Source organism: Pantherophis guttatus, chromosome 2, assembly GCF_059756535.1.
Source record: "Pantherophis guttatus breed Tessera chromosome 2, ASM5975653v1, whole genome shotgun sequence".
NCBI classification, from domain to species: domain Eukaryota; kingdom Metazoa; phylum Chordata; class Lepidosauria; order Squamata; family Colubridae; genus Pantherophis; species Pantherophis guttatus.
This window is the reverse complement of record NC_142064.1, coordinates 217,363,121-217,382,557: the sequence shown is the minus strand read 5'-3', so window position 1 is coordinate 217,382,557 and position 19,437 is coordinate 217,363,121. Positions and strand designations below refer to the sequence as shown.

At 38.9% G+C, this 19,437-nt stretch overlaps 1 protein-coding gene across 4 annotated transcripts in view; it reads right to left on the bottom strand.

Moving 5' to 3' along the window:
- Positions 1-485: 485 nt before the first annotated feature.
- Positions 486-19,437, bottom strand: part of FBLN2 (fibulin 2) — a 152,255-nt gene continuing 133,303 nt past the window's right edge. For all 4 annotated transcript variants that reach the window (XM_087887810.1, XM_034437732.3, XM_034437740.3 and 1 more), the window contains 6 exons: positions 19,214-19,342; positions 16,906-17,031; positions 15,358-15,474; positions 15,135-15,263; positions 9,727-9,850; positions 486-4,899 (listed from right to left, as the gene is read on the bottom strand). In XM_087887810.1, the coding sequence (XP_087743936.1) occupies positions 4,542-4,899; positions 9,727-9,850; positions 15,135-15,263; positions 15,358-15,474; positions 16,906-17,031; positions 19,214-19,342 (983 nt within the window). In that variant the 3' untranslated portion in view covers positions 486-4,541. The remainder of the gene's footprint in view (positions 4,900-9,726; positions 9,851-15,134; positions 15,264-15,357; positions 15,475-16,905; positions 17,032-19,213; positions 19,343-19,437) is intronic.

The window sequence follows — 19,437 nt, the reverse complement described above, 5'->3', positions numbered from 1 at the left end:
ACGCCCATTTTAGCAAAGGGGAAAAAAGTTGCGCTACATCACATGATGCTGCTGTGATGATGCGAGTTTGACACTCCTGCACTGGGCCACACCAGGTACAGCATCAAGCTGACCTTAACGGATTTTGGAAAACATGAACCAGGGACCTGATTAATTCTTGAAGAGGATGCCACCAGAAAATATGTGAATTAGACTGGAATTTTTTTTTAAAATAAAGCAGAGGTGGCTATGATTCTATCTTGCTAAGAAAATTCCATGGAGGTGACCAAACCTATCAAAGGTTAAGATCAGTTGGAGGGAGGCACTGTCTTCACAATTAGGAAAATATTTCAGACATACCAAAGGATTTCAATCATACCAAAAATAGGTGCTATACAAATACAGGAAGATGTGGGTTGTAGCTATGCTTTTAGCAAACAGCTAAAAGTTAGCTTTACATAACTAAGTTAATGAATATTTGAATAGAAGTTGAATCCTAGAAACTATTTTATCTAAAAAACCCAAATATTTATTTTTAACAATCACTATTCATTTGTAAATTTCTACAAATCTTTTGATTAAGATATCTATTAGCTCATATGGGCTATAGATTTCAATCTCATTCAGTTATTTTTATAGAGTAAGAGCAATATAAAAATGTACATTTTGCATTGGGTTATTAGTATGTGATATAGTCTACATACACTGCCAAATATTCTTCCAGTTTTGTTGGGCAATTCAAGCTAGAAAAATAGAAAACATACCTATCGCTCTACTTCAAGTTTATCTTAATTGGATAGCCATGCAATACAATCAGGTATTCAATACTGTAACATTTTAGTATCTTGGTTTGGCATTGTTCATCTTTGATATTTCCTTGAAAAATTATAATACATCTTGTCTGAATCTAACATTCCTAGAAAATAAAGTGTCCCTTCAGAATAGAATTTAAAAACCAAGCCAAGCAAATGCCCCAATTAGCAAGCTATATTTCAACAAGAAAGCACCGTGCATCCATTGTTTTCTTTTGACCTGAAATTACTTCACTTTAAGTGTAGATCACCAAGTGCCTCTTGGTGTTAAGTTCTTATTTAATTTTAAATTAAAGATTGTCTGTTAAGTGTGCATCACTTTCAAGGGGAAGAAAAAAAATGTAACAGTGGGTGAATGACAGAGTATCCTCTATGTCAGAGGTGTTAAACTCAATTTCATTGAGGGCCGCATCAAGGTTGTGTTTGACCTTAAGGGCTGGGGGGCGGGGAGAGTGGCCAGCTTGATGTCCATTTTCAGCTGCAACTGCCTCCTGCAGCTTTCTGCTAGTGAAAACAGACCTGGGTAGAGTTAGGACATGTGCGCCCCCCCCCGAGCTCTGATTTCGCTGGCAGAGGCACCATGAGCTAGTCCTCCACTGTTGGCAGGACAGCCCTGATTGCCAGATCTAAGTACCCCGTGGGCCAGATTTGGCCCTCAGGTCAAATCTGCTTTATATTATTCAGAAATATTTCCAGTTTGTACTGAATGGGACTAATTTCCAAATAAATGGGATTTAAGTTACAGGCTCATTGTGCCTGTGGTCTATCACAATATGGACCACTTAAGAGATGTTCATCTGTGTTGAGGGCAAGATCAGATATGGGTTTTCTATCTTGAAGAGTTGTCTAGAAGGAGATAGAAATTGCTATTTATAAAACAAGTTACGCAGACGGATACACTTGCATACAACATGCCTCACTATGGCCTTTGGAGGTAAGGATCCCCCTGAGAGGCATAGGAAAATAGTTAAATGCATGGCTATTCTTTCCTTCCAGGCAGCCATGGTTCCCCAGCATAGAATAACAAGGGAGGGGAAAAAATCCTTAAGCGAGGTCAAAGGAGTGCCAAACTCTGAACTACTAGATGGCAGCATAAAGGACGCATCACCCATTCTCGTTCTCTTGTATGTGATAGAGTCTGGTAAAGAGTTGTTGGAGGGAAAGGGTTCTTTCAGGAGGAGCTAAGAGGCAAATCAGCCTGGAATCCTTGGTATGCAGGAGGAGGCCCAGAGTGGACCCTCCCTAGATATTTACAGGGCATGTCTGATAATTATGCAGATTGTGCTTTAATCTGGCAAGATTCTTTCTATGGGTGAGCAACAATAAAGAAATTACTCTGATTTACCTACAAGATTTACCTACAATCCAAGAGTGGACAATGAAAGTTACAAATCTATCGGAAATGGCAAAAATCTCGGCGTACTTGAAGGATCATTCAAATGAAAGATATTTAAGAGACTGGAGAAGATGGATAGATTATATTCAAAATAAATATCGGAATAAGAAATTGCAGATAGGTTATGAATGATTATATAGATATTTGGTGTGTCTTTAAGTAATAAAGCTAGGCGGGTAATTAGGGAATTGAAGGAACAAGAGATGTGGGATGTCATAATTGTTTAGACTAGGATTGATTATGATTGTTGAAGTTTATACCCTGTAATTTGTTCTGGGAAGAGGAGGGGGGGAGTGGGGAGGTTGAGGTAGGGAAGGGGGCGGGAATATGTAAACTTTTTGTAAAACTTTTCAATAAAAAAAAAAGAAATTACTCTGAGTAAATAATCACATTGGTTAGGGTTAGGGTCTGTCTGACATTCTCTCTAACAGTCATCTGGTTGCTTGTAGCATCAGTACTATGCAACTTGAGTGGCTAAGAAGAGCCATTCTTTTAAAGCTAGCCCAGTACACCCAAGGAATTAAATGCCAGGACTTGTTTGGATTCAAAGGATGACGCCTACTCTATGTATCTTTCATGAGGCTTCTTTCAGAAAGCAAGCTGCTACAGCAAGAAAACCACATGTCTCCATCATGAGGCACAGGGCCCTGGACTCAGCATTTGCTAAGAAGGCCCTTGGGAGCCTCCAGCTTGAGTTTGACACCCCTGCTCTATGTTATTCATTGACATAGATGTTCAGCCTTCATGTATTTCTTGGAGCAATGAGAGATTTATGCAACAATTTTATTGGCCAACAAAGTGTAGTAACAGTTTTATACTGATAGTCCTTGACTTACAACAGCTCAATTAGTGACTGTTCAAAGTTACAAGGACACTGAAAAAAGTGATTTATGACCATTTTTCACCTTTACGAGCATTGCGTCATCCTCATGGTCACATGATCAAAATTCAGATGTTTGGCAACTGATTCATATTTATGACGGTTGCAGTGTCCTGGGGTCATGTGACCATCTTTTGCCATCTTCTGACAAGCAAAGTCAATGGGGAAACCAGATTCACTTAACAAGCGCAAATTAGTAACGAGTTTACTAATTTAAAATCTGCAGTGATTCGCTTAAAAAGTATGACAAGAAAAGTCGTTAAATGGGGCAAAACTCACTGAACAAATGTCTCACTCAGCAACAGAAATGTTGAGGTCAATTATAGTCGTAAGTTGAGGTCTACCTATAGTGCTGGCATGAACATAGTAAAAAGGAGGATATACATCTATACCTCCTGGCATGGCCAGTCCCAAGAATTTACACGACAAGCACAGCAAGTAGCAAGTCTCAGATGTTAAGGGGTAGCCTTCACATCCTATGGTATTAGAGCACCAATAACCTTGAATAAGATGGAAAGGTAACTCTATGGAAATGTCTCACAGTGACATTTGCTAAGATATGGGAAAAGTAAATCTTGATTATATAAATACTATATGAGGAGGTATTTTTTTCAGGTGAATTAACTGTGAGGCCTATATGCATATTAAGTTTGGTCAGACTTATTCCTGGTCACTTATTTGTTCCTCTGCACTGCAGCCATAATTTCCAACGTAAACAGAAGAGGCAACAGCTTTAGTTAACTGGGTGGGGTATCAATGAAGGGGGAACACATGGTCAGATCAACATCTGATTCACTAAGTCACTGTTCTTATCCCTCCACTAAGGATGGAGGGATAAGAACAGAATTTGACTGGCACAGCAAGATCTCATCACATATTATGGGCATCTTCAGCAAAGGAAGATTTTTGTCTCTTTAAAACTACATTGTGTAATTGTCACTAAATGAAAAAAAAATCACTGTCTGACATGCAATTTCTTTTCTTTTCTTTAAGTTGTTTTAAAGACTGGGAATTGGCCTTCTGCCCTCTCATCAGCGCAACTGAATTGCACTTAAGCATCTTTTAAATACAATTGATTTTAACGGCTACATATTTATTTTCCCTTTGAAATCCATCTTATCTGGACTATTTAAGTTTGGCTAGATCATGCCCCCAACCTTGGTAACTAATTCTGAGGTTGTCATCGGTGCAATATCAAAATAACTTTTAAAGGACAGCATAACGACTGTACACATTTGCATCAAAGCTCAACAACCTTATTTTGGTCAGATAAACATTTCAGAGTTAAAAGAGAAACAGGTGAATACATTTTAAGTTAATTGTACAAAAACAAAGGTATTTTAGGAGCTAGAAAAAATACGAAAGGTTATATTTTTCTATCAGTTTTTTCCTCTATTACCACAAGCTTTGGCAGGAAAGATTTTTTTTAAAAAAAAAAATAGCACCAATGAGCTTCAACAGTAATACATCCATCTTAGTACGCATGAGATGTAATAAAAATATAAATTTTGGCCAGAAAGGTTGTGTAGGTTCCTTGACGCCAAAGCTTCATTTCAACATCTAGGAAGAAGTCTTTGGGTTCCCTCACTTGCCTCTGAAGATACACTATACCGGTATAGGAATTAAGCTTTCTGGTATTGAAGTAGTTTTCTTCATTTCCTTTGTTGATTGTAAGGATTATGTTGTCTCCGGCATAAGCAGGCGAGGGACCAATTCGGAAAATATGAGCTGGAACAACAATGTTTGTTTGGAAATTAAGCTGATAATAAGTAATGCGGAGCGGAGTGTTTTGGCAATCCAAATAGTTGAAGCAGTTGATACGTTCACATCTCCTGAGAGAAGAGAAATTGGAAATATTTAGGACTTTAGTAACTGGGATTGTGAAGGCCAGCTCTTGGACAGCGTGCAGAGTTCCAGGAAACCTGTCTCTGGTGTTAAGCAATACATGGCAGGGTTGAATATTACTGACTGTACAATTAGCAGCTGCTTGCTATTCTTATATAACCCTCACTATGACAATGCAACTATCAAGGTAACAGCCAATTATCAAAACGTCATGAACCTGAAAACATCTCCTGGAAACTGCAATGAATTTAAAGGAATGCTTAGAAAATTACTCTGCACAGGTTAATCTGGAAATGAACGGTGAGATTCATCCAGTCACAGTATTCTGATCAGGCCACATGAAATCCCTGGAACTCCTGCTTACAAAGTTAGCATCATTTCCACCTTATGAAAGTTGCGGTGATGGTTCCTTCATGGTACTCTGTTGTGCATGTAAAGTAAGCACTACATTCCCAGAGCTGTAACACAGCTCTTCAGAGAGGCATTTAGGAATCAATAACATAATACAAAAGAGTAGCACGTGGACCTGAACTGATATAATTGTAAGAAATGTTCTTTGTTTTTAAACTGCTGACCTGAATACAGTAAGCTAGTCTGATTCTGGAAATGGACAGCATGTAAGTTATAGTAAATAATGTACCTGTAAATACTAGTAAATAATCAATACTGATCCAGTGGTGGGTTTCTACCAGTTTCCACCAGCTCGGGTGAACCAGTAGTGGTAATTTGTCCTGGGTCGCCGAACCAGTAGCAACTACTGGCTGGCCATGCTCCCGAACCAGTCGCCCGGTCGCCGTTCGCTTGTGCCGCTCACCCATACAACTGCCGGGAAGCGGCTGGCAAAGAGGCAGCGGCTAGGAGGCTACTCACAGTCATATCGAAAAAGAAAAAGCCGCTGCCATACCATCGCATCCCATTGCCTGCTGCGTAGCGCTCAGACTGACGGATCCCATTGCTTGCTGCATTAGTCTGAGAGCAACATAGCAGGCAATGGGATGTACATGCGTGGCTGGTGCAAAGAACAGAGCGGCAATGGCAGCGACTTTTTCAGTGACCTCCGGTAGTTTTCGGCAGCCTGCAGGGGGCTTTTTCTTTTTTGATGCGACTGCGAGAAGCCTCCGTGCTGCTGCCTTTTTGCCAGCCGCTTCCTGGCAACTTGCCTTCTGAACTCCAGACCAGTTGCTGCAGGAGGAAGGTAAGCATCCGGAAGAAAGAGGCGGTGGTGGGGGAGGAAGCAGGACTAGGACTGGAGCCGCTGAAGGAGGGGAAATGGGGTGATGTGTGCAACTGGTGAAGGGAGGGTGGGGAGGCATGCAGGAGGAGGCCTTTAATAGATTAGGCCAGGCCTGGGAAGAAAATAGGTAGATAGGTAGAAATTCAAAAAAAATTCCTACCTTTTTCTGTGGGCGTGGCTGGGTGGGAGGGTCATTTGACTGAGTGTCTGTGAGTGATGTCAAGTTGGCCATGCCCACTCAGTCACATGACCACCAAGCCACACCCACCAAGCTAGCCATGCCCACAGAACCAGTAGGAAAAAAAATTGAAACCCATCACTGTACTGATCCTATTGTTCCTAGAATTTATTAAAGTGCTGTATTGATAGCAGGTTCTGCAAATAATGCTTTTATTATGTGAGTATTGATCTTTATGTTTTGACCTGAGCCTTTTTTTGCACGTTCTTTACCTTATTACCACGCATCTTTGCAAACCTAAAAGATCTCCATTAAGGTTTCTTCATTTCTATGGGGATCAGTGGTACTTTCTTAAAGCCAGGTACTTATATCCTGTTTAAGTTATATGGCTCTCATAAGATAAAGTCATTGAATAGTTCTATAATTTGAGTAATTTTTCTTTTTGTACTCTTAACCTTCTATAAATTGAATCCATCTACTTTCCTAGGCTAGGATAACCTCTGGCATACAACAGATATTCTAAGATCTGTGCTTATCTGGTAAAGATTTGTGTAACAATAGCAATTTCTTTTTTTTAATTTCAGCAACTGGAAATAAAGTGAAGTTTTCTTAAGATGTAACAAAAAGTGGCTTTCAGGTTTCACTGAGGAATTAACATTTATATCCTTTATACATTATATCTGATTTTCTAAATGTTTATTTATTCAATTTATATAGCCACCCATCTCATATATGTGACTGTAGCTTACAATAAACAGATAAAATATACAATATAAAAATAAAAACTCATAGCAACATAATATCATAAAAACAACAATCAGCAAAACCAAGGGATGGACCTGCTCACATACTCAGGGTTACAAAACCCAGTTTCCAGATTCTTAAAAAGGCCAGTGAGGTTGGGATTAGTCTAATCTTAGACAGACTGATGTTCCAAAGGGCAGAAACCTTAGTTTTTGCCTCCTTCAAAACAGTAAAAAAACAAAACACCATTATATTTCCACCATAATTCTAAATGGCTCATTCAGAGGGGTGGAGAGAAATGATGGTCCTCTTTTAAAAGTTGTAGATTACTATCAGATGAACTATGTCTGAAAATCCCAACCACTGTGCAATTGTGCAATGCTTTCCTTGCACATAATTCTGGATGATGAATTTCTGTGTCTTTTTCTACACTCTGAATACATGGTTTCCTCCAAAAAATAATTTTCTCCAGTAAAAACTCATTGTTTGCAGTCCCTCCTTCTCTGCTCCTTTTAACTTTGGACCCTTCTCTCTCCTTGCTCTCTCCCTGCTCCCATCACTGGTGCCGATACTGTTAAGAAGAACATTTTTTTTTTGCCTTCTAGCCCTAAATCTTGCTTTCTCCAATGTGCTGTTCATCCTCTTCCTTTTCCTTAAGGTCATCGTATATCAAAGATATTCTCCCATTAGTTATTTGGTAACTTTCTGATTTAGAAAAAATGGATCACCCAGTGTCTCCCTAATGTCACTTTCCAGCTTCTCATTTTCTGTAAGACTATGTTCTCTCTTATTAACTGAGAAGTAATATAAGATCCATAGATCATTTATTGTGAATACCATGCCATTTGTTTCTAAAACTTTCATGTAATGGGAACGTGCCTTGGATCCTCATTCATTCCTAGTCACCTGGGGATAAAATTACCTTCACATTTTGTCCCTTAGAGCACCTGCATAGCTTTTAATGTCATAGCTCTTACAGCACCCCCCCGTTGTTTTTTTTTTTTAAATCAGCATGGAATTCAACTATCAAAAAATGGTTAAGACTGTTAAAAAAAAGAAAAGGAAACCATGGCCATAAGAGGCTGTGGCCTGTTTATCAGAATAACTAAATGTATCTAGTTCAATTTTATCTAAGCCTTTTATGATATACAAATGTAATGGCCTGACTGCAAACAGGCTTCTAGAAAATTTTCATGGTAATATTTATTACATTTTTGTTACTGGAATTGCTGAAGTTTAGTTTGGAAAGGCAAGAATATGGATAAGCATAGGGCAGTGGTGAAATGTAAAATTTGTTACTACCTGTTCTGTGGCCGTGGCTTGGTGGTGGTGGGATAATGTGACTGGGTGGGCGTGGCCAACTTTTATTTTTTTTTTATTTTTAAAAGCATTTTTTCTACAACCTCTTCAGCCGAAGAGGTTGTAAAAGAATGCTTTTAAAAGTCTCTGCCGATCAGGCAACTCAGCTGGGATTGTCAGACGCTTTTAAAAACACTTTTTTCTACAACCTCTTTGGCTGAAGAGGTTGTAAAAAAAAATGCTTTTAAAAAGCTCTGACGATCCCAGCTGAGCCGCGCAATTATCAGAGGTTCTTTTTTTTTAACTTTTAAAAGCATTTTTTCAGTGGAAGAGGTTGTAGAAAAAATGCTTTAAAAAGTAAGGAAAAAAGCCTCTGATGATTGCACCGCTCAGCTGGGCATGTGTTTGTGGGGGGGAACGCAGGCATTTTTGTTACTGGTTCTCCGAACCACCCGCCACCATCGCTACTGGATCGGGCGATCCGGTCCGAACTGGGAGCATTTCACCCCTGGTGTAGGGAGTACATGGAGTAAGTATAAATGAGACTGGTGTGTACATGTGTTCTGCCCCAGCTACGGACCCCAAAGAACACAGCACACACAAAGTCTGTACAAACCTTAGTTTACTAATTTAGATCAGTCTTTTCTGAACAAAGGCTGTTAATTTAACTTCATTAACAGCTGACAAGAATCCAAAGAATAATAAATAAATTCTGAGGCACAATATTTCAGATAACTGTAATCTGACTGTGGTTGGCAGAATGCCTAGAAGCAATTTGCAGGAAAACTGATAAAATAAAAACAAGAGCCGAATCAAGACGCGAAGGAATGTGAACGAAGTTGTTTCCTGCAAATTGCATCAGTCGTTGTCCTTCCTTAAATAGGCTAGGGGAGTGGCCAATTAGCCCCAAGCCTTACTCTCGTGGAGACCTCCTCCTGAGGAGCCACTCCTGCCTTTTCACAGCTCTGCACGCTTGTGCATCGAGAAGAGGCTCCTCCTCTTCTTCCTCTTCACTTATGGGAGCTTCTGGAGGTTCTGAAGGCCCTGGCTGAATCCCCGCCTCTGGCACCACATCTTCTCCAGCCTCCTCACTGTCTGACTCGAGTGCCAACTATACAGGCTGCTGGCGCAGTACCACACCAGCCTCCTTGCTGTCAGAATCAGCTACTAACAGCACTGGCCGCTGATGGGCCACAACAACGTGTATTCATGTAAGTAAAATGTATGTTTGATATTGAGAAAGTCTACCATGAGTTCTTTTCCAGTGAAACTAGGGCTATTATTAATTATTAAAAGCTCTGAGTATTAATGTAATTAGCTCCCATGTAGAAGAATTTGAAGGTCAATTATTACACTTACATGTCAGACACTTTTCTGTAGTTCGGTGGACACTCAATTAAAAGGCATCGGAAGTTGCCTTGAATATTATAGCAAGATTCTGCTGATGAACAGTTGTGGGTTCCCATTGCACATTCATCAATATCTGAGGATGAAGCACACACAAAAATGGCAATTTAGTAGCATCCTTCTTCTTCCACAAGTGGACAAATCATACCAACTCCACTGAGTTACATGTAGAAAAATCAATCATAACGACTCATTTCTATTAATAAAAAGAAAGAATGCATGCATTCACCTCGTGCTGAAGGTTTCAGTTAAATTAGTTAAACAGATTGTAAGTTATGGGCTCGTTTTATAAACTGCTTAAGGCAAGAATGTAGGCACCTTGTCTGAGTTACCTTAATATCAGTATTTGGTAATACTTAGCAATTAAGAAGTCAAATAAATAAATCCGACCACTCCAAGCCAGTACTTTTTCCACACACAAAGATTGTACTCCTATCATCTCTGGGATAGCCGTGAATCATAAACGTAGTTAAATTTTCCTGTCCAAAGTCAGAGAAATAGCCAGGGTAGGAAATTTGAGACAGGATTTCTTCTCTCTGTTGGTATCCAGGAAAGTCTAAGGAGATGTATGGGTTAGATTGGACACTCCTATTTCGACTGAACAAAAGCCATACCCTCTGATAATTCTAAGTTGTTTTTCACTAAATACACTGAATTTCACTAAATAAAGTGAAATAGTTAAGGGTCAGGAAAAAAGGCATTTTCACATCTGACCCAGTCCCTCTTAAGCACTTTGTAGTTATCTATGATATTGGTCTTCACTACAGGCAATCCCAGCTGGCTAAAAAAAAAACAAGACAAATCAACAGCCCCTCCAATTAACAAGCTGAATGTTGTTATTGTTGTTTTTAAATAGTTCCCAGGTCTCTAAATTTCTACAGGTTTAGGAGCAGTAAATATCGCCTCGTCCCAAAGGTGCTTTTTCAAGAGGCAACTGGACTTTCTGGTTTTTCTTTGAAGATGTTTCACTTCTCGTCCAAGAAGTTTCTTCAGCTCTGACTGGATGGTGGGGAATGAAGTGGACTTCTCCAGTCAGAGCTGAAGAAGCTTCTTGGATGAGAAGCGAAACGTCTTCAAAGAAAAACCAGAAAGTCCAGTCGCCTTTTGAAAAAGCACCTTTGGGACAATCATGACTTGGATTATTGATAATCTTCATAGACATAAATGTCCCCTCATTTCACATAGAAAGAGAGAAAATGAATTGCCTCATCCCACCCATACAAACACATTTCAGAACATCTAATATGCATTTCTCTGGGTAACTCCAGAACCTCTGATTAGGGGAAAGTTTTGGTAGCTGTCAAGAGGATATTTTTTAATTTATTTATATAAATTCCCATTGAAAGCCTAGCATCGCTTTTTTGCAACCAGGAGCTCTTCCCCAAAGATGCATTCATAGATGTAAGTTGTTATGTAGGACCTCTATGGTATACTTTTGGGTGAAGAAGAAGGGTTTGCCTGAGCCCAGATCATGCAAGTGAGATAAAGAAAATAGTTCAGTATATGATGCTTACCTAAGCTGAAAATATTAAACTGAACAGGTTTTTTAAAGCAGGAATTATGAAACCATTGCAAAGTTTACTAGAGAGAATAAGCCTGGATAAATTAATAAATTCAACTGTGACATCTTCTGGAGATCTCTGAGTGCAGATGGGGTAAGGCAAGATAAGGCAAAAAGTAGCACTCTTCCAATTTCTGCAGACTACAAGCATCACAAATCATAAGCTGCAAATTGTAGCACTACAGCCAGAAGAGTTAGCTCAACTCTCAAAAGGAGATGAAAATGTACAATCACATGGGACATGTGTCCCTGCAGAAGTAGTACCAAAGCTCTGTGTGGAAGCGTCAGGAGGCAGGCAGACACAAATCAGTTTCCATTTCTGTCTGCAATCTGCAGGACTTTTTAATTACATGACTGAATAGGATTGCTTTTAAGGATGGACCTAAATATATCTTGATTTCCCCATTTCTGGAACGCCAACTGCTGTGGAAGCATGTTGATAAAATGGTTTCATATATACTTCTCTATATGGTTGGGAGGCTTTCAGATTTTTGTTTTAAGCCAGCATTTCATCAATTCTAGTTGTGTCATTGTGTTTGAGGGATACAATAATTTATTTCTACATAGGATACTTAAGATAAGAAGGAAAATCCTACAAGAAAATCTTTGAAGAGCAAGAAAACAAAATAGCCATTTGTTGATTTGTGATGACTGCAAAAGACAGGGAAGGAAATCCTGGCTTAACTCTTTAGCCATTAAAAAAAAAAAAAAACCTCAAATGTCTAGACAGCATTCAGAGGTTTGCCACTAAAATAAAGGCTATACAATCCATGAGTGAAATCTGCCAGTTTTTCCAGAGAAGACAGTCTCCTAAATCAACAGCACTCTTGCATGGAGTGTGGCTTGTTTAAAGGCATAAGAAATTATATGGGGAATAAAAAAATGAATTAAAATAATTTAAGTCTCTCCTCATTGATTCATAAAATTAGGTGAAAAGGTAAATTGTTCCCACATGGAATTTGATGTTACAAAAAGATTTACTACTCTCTGAAGCGTTACCACAGAGTTTTGAAAACAACAATCCATAACATAATATGATAGTGTTGTACTATGGTAGTTCTAATTCACTAAGGCATAAAATGGCCCTGAAGGAAATGGAAAGGGAGAAAAGCAAAGATTTTTTCCTGGTATATATAATACTTTTTGTTATATATATTAGGGGTGTAAGATATATTTTCCCAATCCTGTCCCAGGTTCAAGATTTCCCAAGGCCACAAATGGTACAGCATTTAAATGTCGCAAATAATATATGCCAAAATTCCCTAATACATAAATTAATGTACTCATTGTCTCCATAGAACCTCAGAATTGATCATGAAATATCTCCCAGTCTCCCATTCACCCTTTTGCTTCTTCTATGGTGGCACTAGATTTACAATAATTAGGGATGCAGATTCTTTATTCATATGATATCCTATATCTTGAGACACACATGGATAGCCAGTGGGCAGTTACAATACCACAACTGTTGGGTAGCATGTGTACAAGCAGGTCTCTGAGGGAGGAAGAAAGTGACTACAGCTACCAACAGTATAGGTAAGCATTTTAGTCAAAACAAAACCCCAGCCTTGATGTGCCACTAGGACACATGAGCAATTGATTTGATATCTCAAATGTATTGTTGGGGAATATAATTTCACATGCGCCAGCCACTGCAATACTGGTCAGACTGGGAATTCCAAGCATCCTGAAGAGTACCATGTTGGGGAAGGTAGCATGAATGGGCAAGTGATATGATTCACACTAGAAGCCATCATGTAATATATAGATCATCGTGTAATATATAGATCTCAACATAGATCCTTTATAGAATTACCCAAGCAGCCTTAAAGAGATATATCTCCATTATTGCTGTTTTGGCACACAAAAATGTGTATGATTCTTTAAGATACTGATCACTAGTAAGGAAATGATTTGAAAATTGAGAAACAGCATTTTTGTTTGGATTATTTATTGAAATCCAGTACCAAAGAAAACTTTTCAGTGGTTAACTCAAATAATTCATATATTAGTCTTGATTGTAATGCAAATGGAAGTTGCTCTTGGTTGGTAAACCTTGGGTGCTACTTTTGTCTCCCCTCTTTAATAATTATAATTTCTACAAGTTTTTCCCCTCTGCTTTTCAAAGCTGAATAGGAGCCAAGATATAGGATACCATATGAATAGAGAATCTGAATCCCTAATGATTGTAAATCTAGTGCCACCATAGAAGAAGCAAAAGGGTGAATGGGAAACTGGGAGATATCCAGTGGTGGGATAATTTAACAACTGGTTCTCTACCCTAATGACTGGGTGGGTGGGCGTGACCATGGTGGGCATGGCCAGAGGCAGCACTCAGCCTCCTGCACCCCCCTGGGAGCAAAACAGGCCGCAGGGGGGCTGTGCCGCAACCCCCCCGTGCCCAGTTTTGGGTCTAGTAGGCCTTCCTGCAGCCTCCTGGGAACTAAAATGGACCATGGGGGGCCCGTGCCACCCCCCACACCCCATTTTGGGTTTAGTAGGCCTCCCTGCACTTACCTGGGAGCCAAAATGGGGCACATGGGGACTTCTGGAAGGGGCAGAATGGGGACAGGAGGGGCCAGTCAGCAATTTAACAACTGGTTTGGCCAAAGTGGTGCGAACCGGTTGAATCCCACCACTGACTGGAGATATCCCTCCCCCCTTTTTTTCTTTTGAGTAAGTACAAAGGGATTGCAAGGCTGTTGTATCCCCACCAAAGTGCCAACATCATAGGTAGTATTGGAAGAGCAGGCCAGCTGGGGAAGCACCAAGGCAGTCTGTCAGGGCCATATAAGGAATACCATATATGAGGTATGATTTGGAGGCAAAAGCCCCCAATTTGCCTATTACCTAGACTTAAATCTGTTCCTTACATCATATAATATTATTTGAAAAAGTATCAGAGACAAGCACCAGTGATCTCCTTTATGGAGTAGCACCTCGGACTGACTTTATACTATATAAAAACTGATCTGTGTTGGGAATTGATACTAGCTGACTCCCACATGTATTGATACCAAATTAAAGGAATAATGAACTTATGAAACTTTATTTCAACATTTGGCTAATATGGCAAATCTCGATTTGACCAATTACATTTCTTCCAGTAAGGCAACAAAAAGCAATGATGAAAATGCTGACTCAGTTCTTCTTCACCCTAAATCTTTTTGGCTTCTACAACCATCTATCCTGCTAGGGGAGAATCACATTCATCCCCTAATAAGCCGAAGTTGGAGGGGGGGGATTGCATCTCTACCTAGATACTTATTTTCAAGGACTGCCACTGAGTCACTGTGTTCGCTTTTATTGCAATTTTAATAATTATAATAAATACTGTGAAACAATTACCCAGATAATAGTATTTTTCTACAGAAAAATCTACATAAGTTTAATTTTTTAAGTTTATCATTTTCCCAATCTTTTGATTCCATTGCTGAACAATTTTAGGTGTACATTTTTAAATGTCTGCATTAACTTCTACATGTATTTTTGTACACAATTTCCAATACATGCACTTTTATGATGCTATAGATAGAAGATTCCCTAAAATTGTATTTCAACATTTTTCACCTAACATATGTACTTTTAAATAAGTGATTATCCCCAATACTTTGTCTGTATATGCAAAGTTCATTTACACACACTTTCCTACTTCATGTTTAAGTTCCTATCCTTTATTGCATTTTTTTAAAAAATGAAGATTTTATTCACATACAGTGATGGTAAATGAAAATTAGGTCGATTCATCATGACCTAATGGCAAGAAACCATTTTCTCCATTCTGCAATCTCATTCTTACCTCGACAAGTCCTTCCGTTGGCGGCCATTGTATATCCTTGATCGGGACAAGCGCATTGATAACTCCCTGGCACATTGAGACAGCGGAAAGTACACAGGATGCCTGCACTTTGGGCACATTCATCAATATCTGGAATTGGTACATTAGCAAACATGTGAGGGCAATGGTTTCATTGTCCCAGAGAAATGTACACTAGTACCACAATGGAACAAATCGGATGTACCTTTACAGGAATGGCTGTCTTCTGCTAATTGGTAGCCTTGCCTGCAGTAACACTGATAGGAACCATAAATATTAGCACATTCTTGACTGCATGGATTATTGTCACATTCATTGACATCTGTGTTGAAAAATGAGTATCAAAGAGACATTAAAATCAGTTGCTGCCACATATCTGTCATTGAAGAGAAAAATCCCTTAACTAAATTGATTGCCTTTTTAAAAAAACAAACATGGAGCATGTTTAAGCCTGAAGATACAGTATGATGGACGGTGGTTTATACATGCAGGAAATATATTTGATTAAAATACTAAATTACTAAATTTAGATAATATTAATAAGCATTTGAAAGTCATAGGTGATCTTGAGGTTTATAGAAAGTTGTATCACACAATCCAGAAAGAGATGGAGCCAGGACGTTTTCAGGAAGTTTAAGTTTCACTGAAAGTCTTAAACTTTACATATAAACATATGCAAAGTACAGACAATTCTCACTTAATGGCTGCCAAGTCTAATGTCTATTCAAAAGCTACTTGCACTTTGTCTACGAGCAAATAGATTAGCGGGTGATGCTGTCAATATGGCATTGCAGTACAGGAAAAAGAGGCTCTAGGACCCAAACAAATGCTAACAGTCTGCACATAGACCTGGGCCTCTCATTCTCCACCTTTGACTTAACAGTTATAACAGTTATAACACAATTCATTGTATCATTGTAATGTTATTGAAAACAATTGACTGTAATGCAAGTTAAATTAGACTATAGTTATTCATTTTCAGTGAAATACAAATACATGAAAAAAGGACCCAATGGCAGTTATGGCAGGGTTTCATTTTATATTATATTATACTATACTATCATCTATCTATCTATCTATCTATCTATCTATCTATCTATCTATCTATCTATCTATCTACTCAGGGGTGGGTTCTAATTTTTTTTACAACCGGTTCTGTGGGCGTGGCTTATTTTGTGGGTGTGGCTTGGAGGTCATGTGACTAGGTGGGCGTGGTTAGCTGGTCAGAGTAATTTCTGGAAGGTCCTCGTACTTACGACCAGTCCTCGCACTTACGACCCGACTCATTTGTTTGCTTTTAACACTGATCAGCTGTAGGACGGCCCTCTAAAGCCCCGCGGCAAGACTTTAAACAGTTTTTTTCTCTCTAGTCATCAGCTGGGACTCAGGAGGCAGTAATAGATTGGGGGTGGGACCAAATAAAAGGTAAGAATAACGTAGGTGGGTGGGGGGGTGGGAGGGCAGGGGGGGAGAACCAGTTCGGTGATGTCATATCATCACCGCTACCAGCTCGGCCAAACTGGACCGAACTGGGAGGAACCCACCACTGTATCTACTGTATATTATATATTATACATTGGAAAACTGGGATGCTAATTGTGACAAGTAAAGGATAGAATAATATAAAAGAAAGCATAAGGATTTCAAAACCTGCATTTAGAAATGTGTTGATTTCTGCAAGACATTTATCACTGTGCAATCCAGCTCCACTGACTTTTTTTTTTTTTTTTGAGATAGCTTCATCTACAAATACCTTCACAATGTTTCCCGTCATAAGCCAAGCGAAATCCAGAAGAACATGAGCAGTGATAGGATCCAGGAGTGTTTTCACACGAATGCTGGCAGAGTCGGCCTGGATAATTCCAGCATTCATTTATGTCTATTGCAAAACAAAAACAAAACTGATAACCATAAAATACACCTGGGAAATTGCAAGGCAGTAAAAGGGCAAAGGTGTTAGAGGAAGATTTGTGTAATTATTTCCATCTTGGATGTTTACATTTCCTTACTTTTTTTGCTTATCAGTATAGTGAAATAAAGAAGTATAGAAATGCAGCTACCACCTTATCAAAGAAACTACCACTTCATTTTTGCAAAATTTTCTACATTTATATTCTATGTTTTTGACTTACCAAATCACTTATAGCACATAGAATGGTTTTGGAAACCTCCAGAATATGAAGTTATATCAGGGGTCAGCAACCTGCGGCTCTGGAGCCACATGTGGCTCTTTCACCCCTCTGCTGTGGCTCCCTGTCACTCAAACAACTGCCAATGTGCGACATTGCTGGCATATGATTTATTTAGCTATTCAACCCCCGGTAGACCAACCATGGATAAATCCAAGAAAAGAAAAGTTTCAGAAGAAAACAGAACATTTAATTCAACTACATATGCTAGTTTTGTGGCCGCTCAAGAAATAGTCAGTCAAAAGGGTTTTGTGGCTCCCGGTGTTTTCTTTTCTGTGGGAAACAAGTCCAAATGGCTCTTTGAGTGTTTAAGGTTGTAGACCCTTGAGTTATACCAATAGGATGTGTCCTATTAGATAGGACCAGACCAAGAAATGAATTGCACAGGAACATTAAAATTACTTTCATGCAAGTCTGATGACTCCTCTTCCTACTTATACTTTAGGGAAGCATCTATCTGAGTTGCTTCTCAGTATTATCTGACTGTTGTGGACTTAAAGTAAGTTTTAGGCCTTGTTACTTTGGCAATGGAGCTTGCATATCTCTGTCAATGTCATATTCTTTTTTCTCTATAATTAGAGAATTTTAGACTGACAGTTCATGAATTTTAATTTTTTGGTAAGCAAGGTAATTCATTAGCTAAAGTTAGGGACACAACCTCCTTTTTCAACTGTCAATCTCTTACAATTTCTATCCCATCAAAGCCCTGTCCCAGCAATGTCAATCTACTTGTACTACTGTTAGAAGACATTCTTTGGCTCAGCATCCTGAAGCTATGTAAGCTCCAACTCCTCTCTCTGTTTTTTCTTCCAGACTCTAAGCCTCACAACCTTTAAATCTTTTTGTTCCAAATCAGCATTCTTAAGATTCCATTCATGTACATTTTCCCAATCATGATAAATGTGAATAAATCAGTTCTCTTAGATATTCTGCTTCAGCTGAAATCATTTAGAATCCAGAGCATAGCCAACCTGGAGTAGAAACAGACCAGGAGGGGAGATTATCATTATAGTGATCTAGAGGTTTACAAGCAATTCTGCAAAGTAAGAGTGCTCTGCCCTCCCTTCTTCTAATTTTCTGAAATTGGAATCTCAAAGGAACACAAACTGGCTGATTGTTTCTGAGATTGCCAGTTTCATTCACTTATTTATAACATCCAGAAGTTCTTGTAGCGAGGTATAATCTATAACATGCATTGTGTATAGGAATTTGCAAAGGTCAAAATCTTCAAGCATATCTCCATGGTCATCTTTTTCAAAACTCATTTTGACTTCAATGCTACCTTGGGGAAGAAAGCTGGGGAAGGGAAGAAATGTTCATACCATTCTTTCTCATTCCAGGCAACCTTCCAAGCTAAGCTTAAACAATTATACTGTGTGAGTGTGTGTGAGTGAGTGTGCGCAAAGTTTTACAACAATCTGCCATTCATTTTTGTCTAATTAAATGACTTGAAATGTGTCATAAGGAGACTATAGCACCTACTTGCACTGACTGGATTATAGCATCAACTCAGAAATTGAATAGCTGGTAGATTATTACCTAGCATCCAAATCACTCAGGACCTATTTTCTTTGCAAGTGTGCAGATACTTAGCAAAACAGAGAGCTGGATCCTTTTTAGCTCATCAATAAGTACTGGCTTAGGTTAATTTCAATCTATTGCTATACTTGAAATAAAAATGGAGCATGTAATTATCAAACAGACAAATTAGTCCATGTGAATGAAGGGTACTTCAGAAGCAATCATGCTATCTTATTTGAGCTTTAGTACAGTGGAATTAATACTTATGCTGAAATCAATAGCGTATAAAATCGGACCAGAGGGTCCATATTTCGACAATCAGCAATACCAATTCTCCTGTGTCATACTTACCAATGCAAGTTCTGCTGAATGAATCATACTGATATCCCATCTTGCAATCACAGCGGTAGGCTCCAGGTAGATTGTGACAAATCTGTCCTTCTCCACAGCGGTGTGTGGCAGACTGACATTCATCAACATCTATAGAAGCAAAAAGTAGCAATTACTCTAACCACCATGAGCCAGTTGATGGCCACTCTCCTTTTGTATCACAATTTTCAGCAAATGTGTGGAAT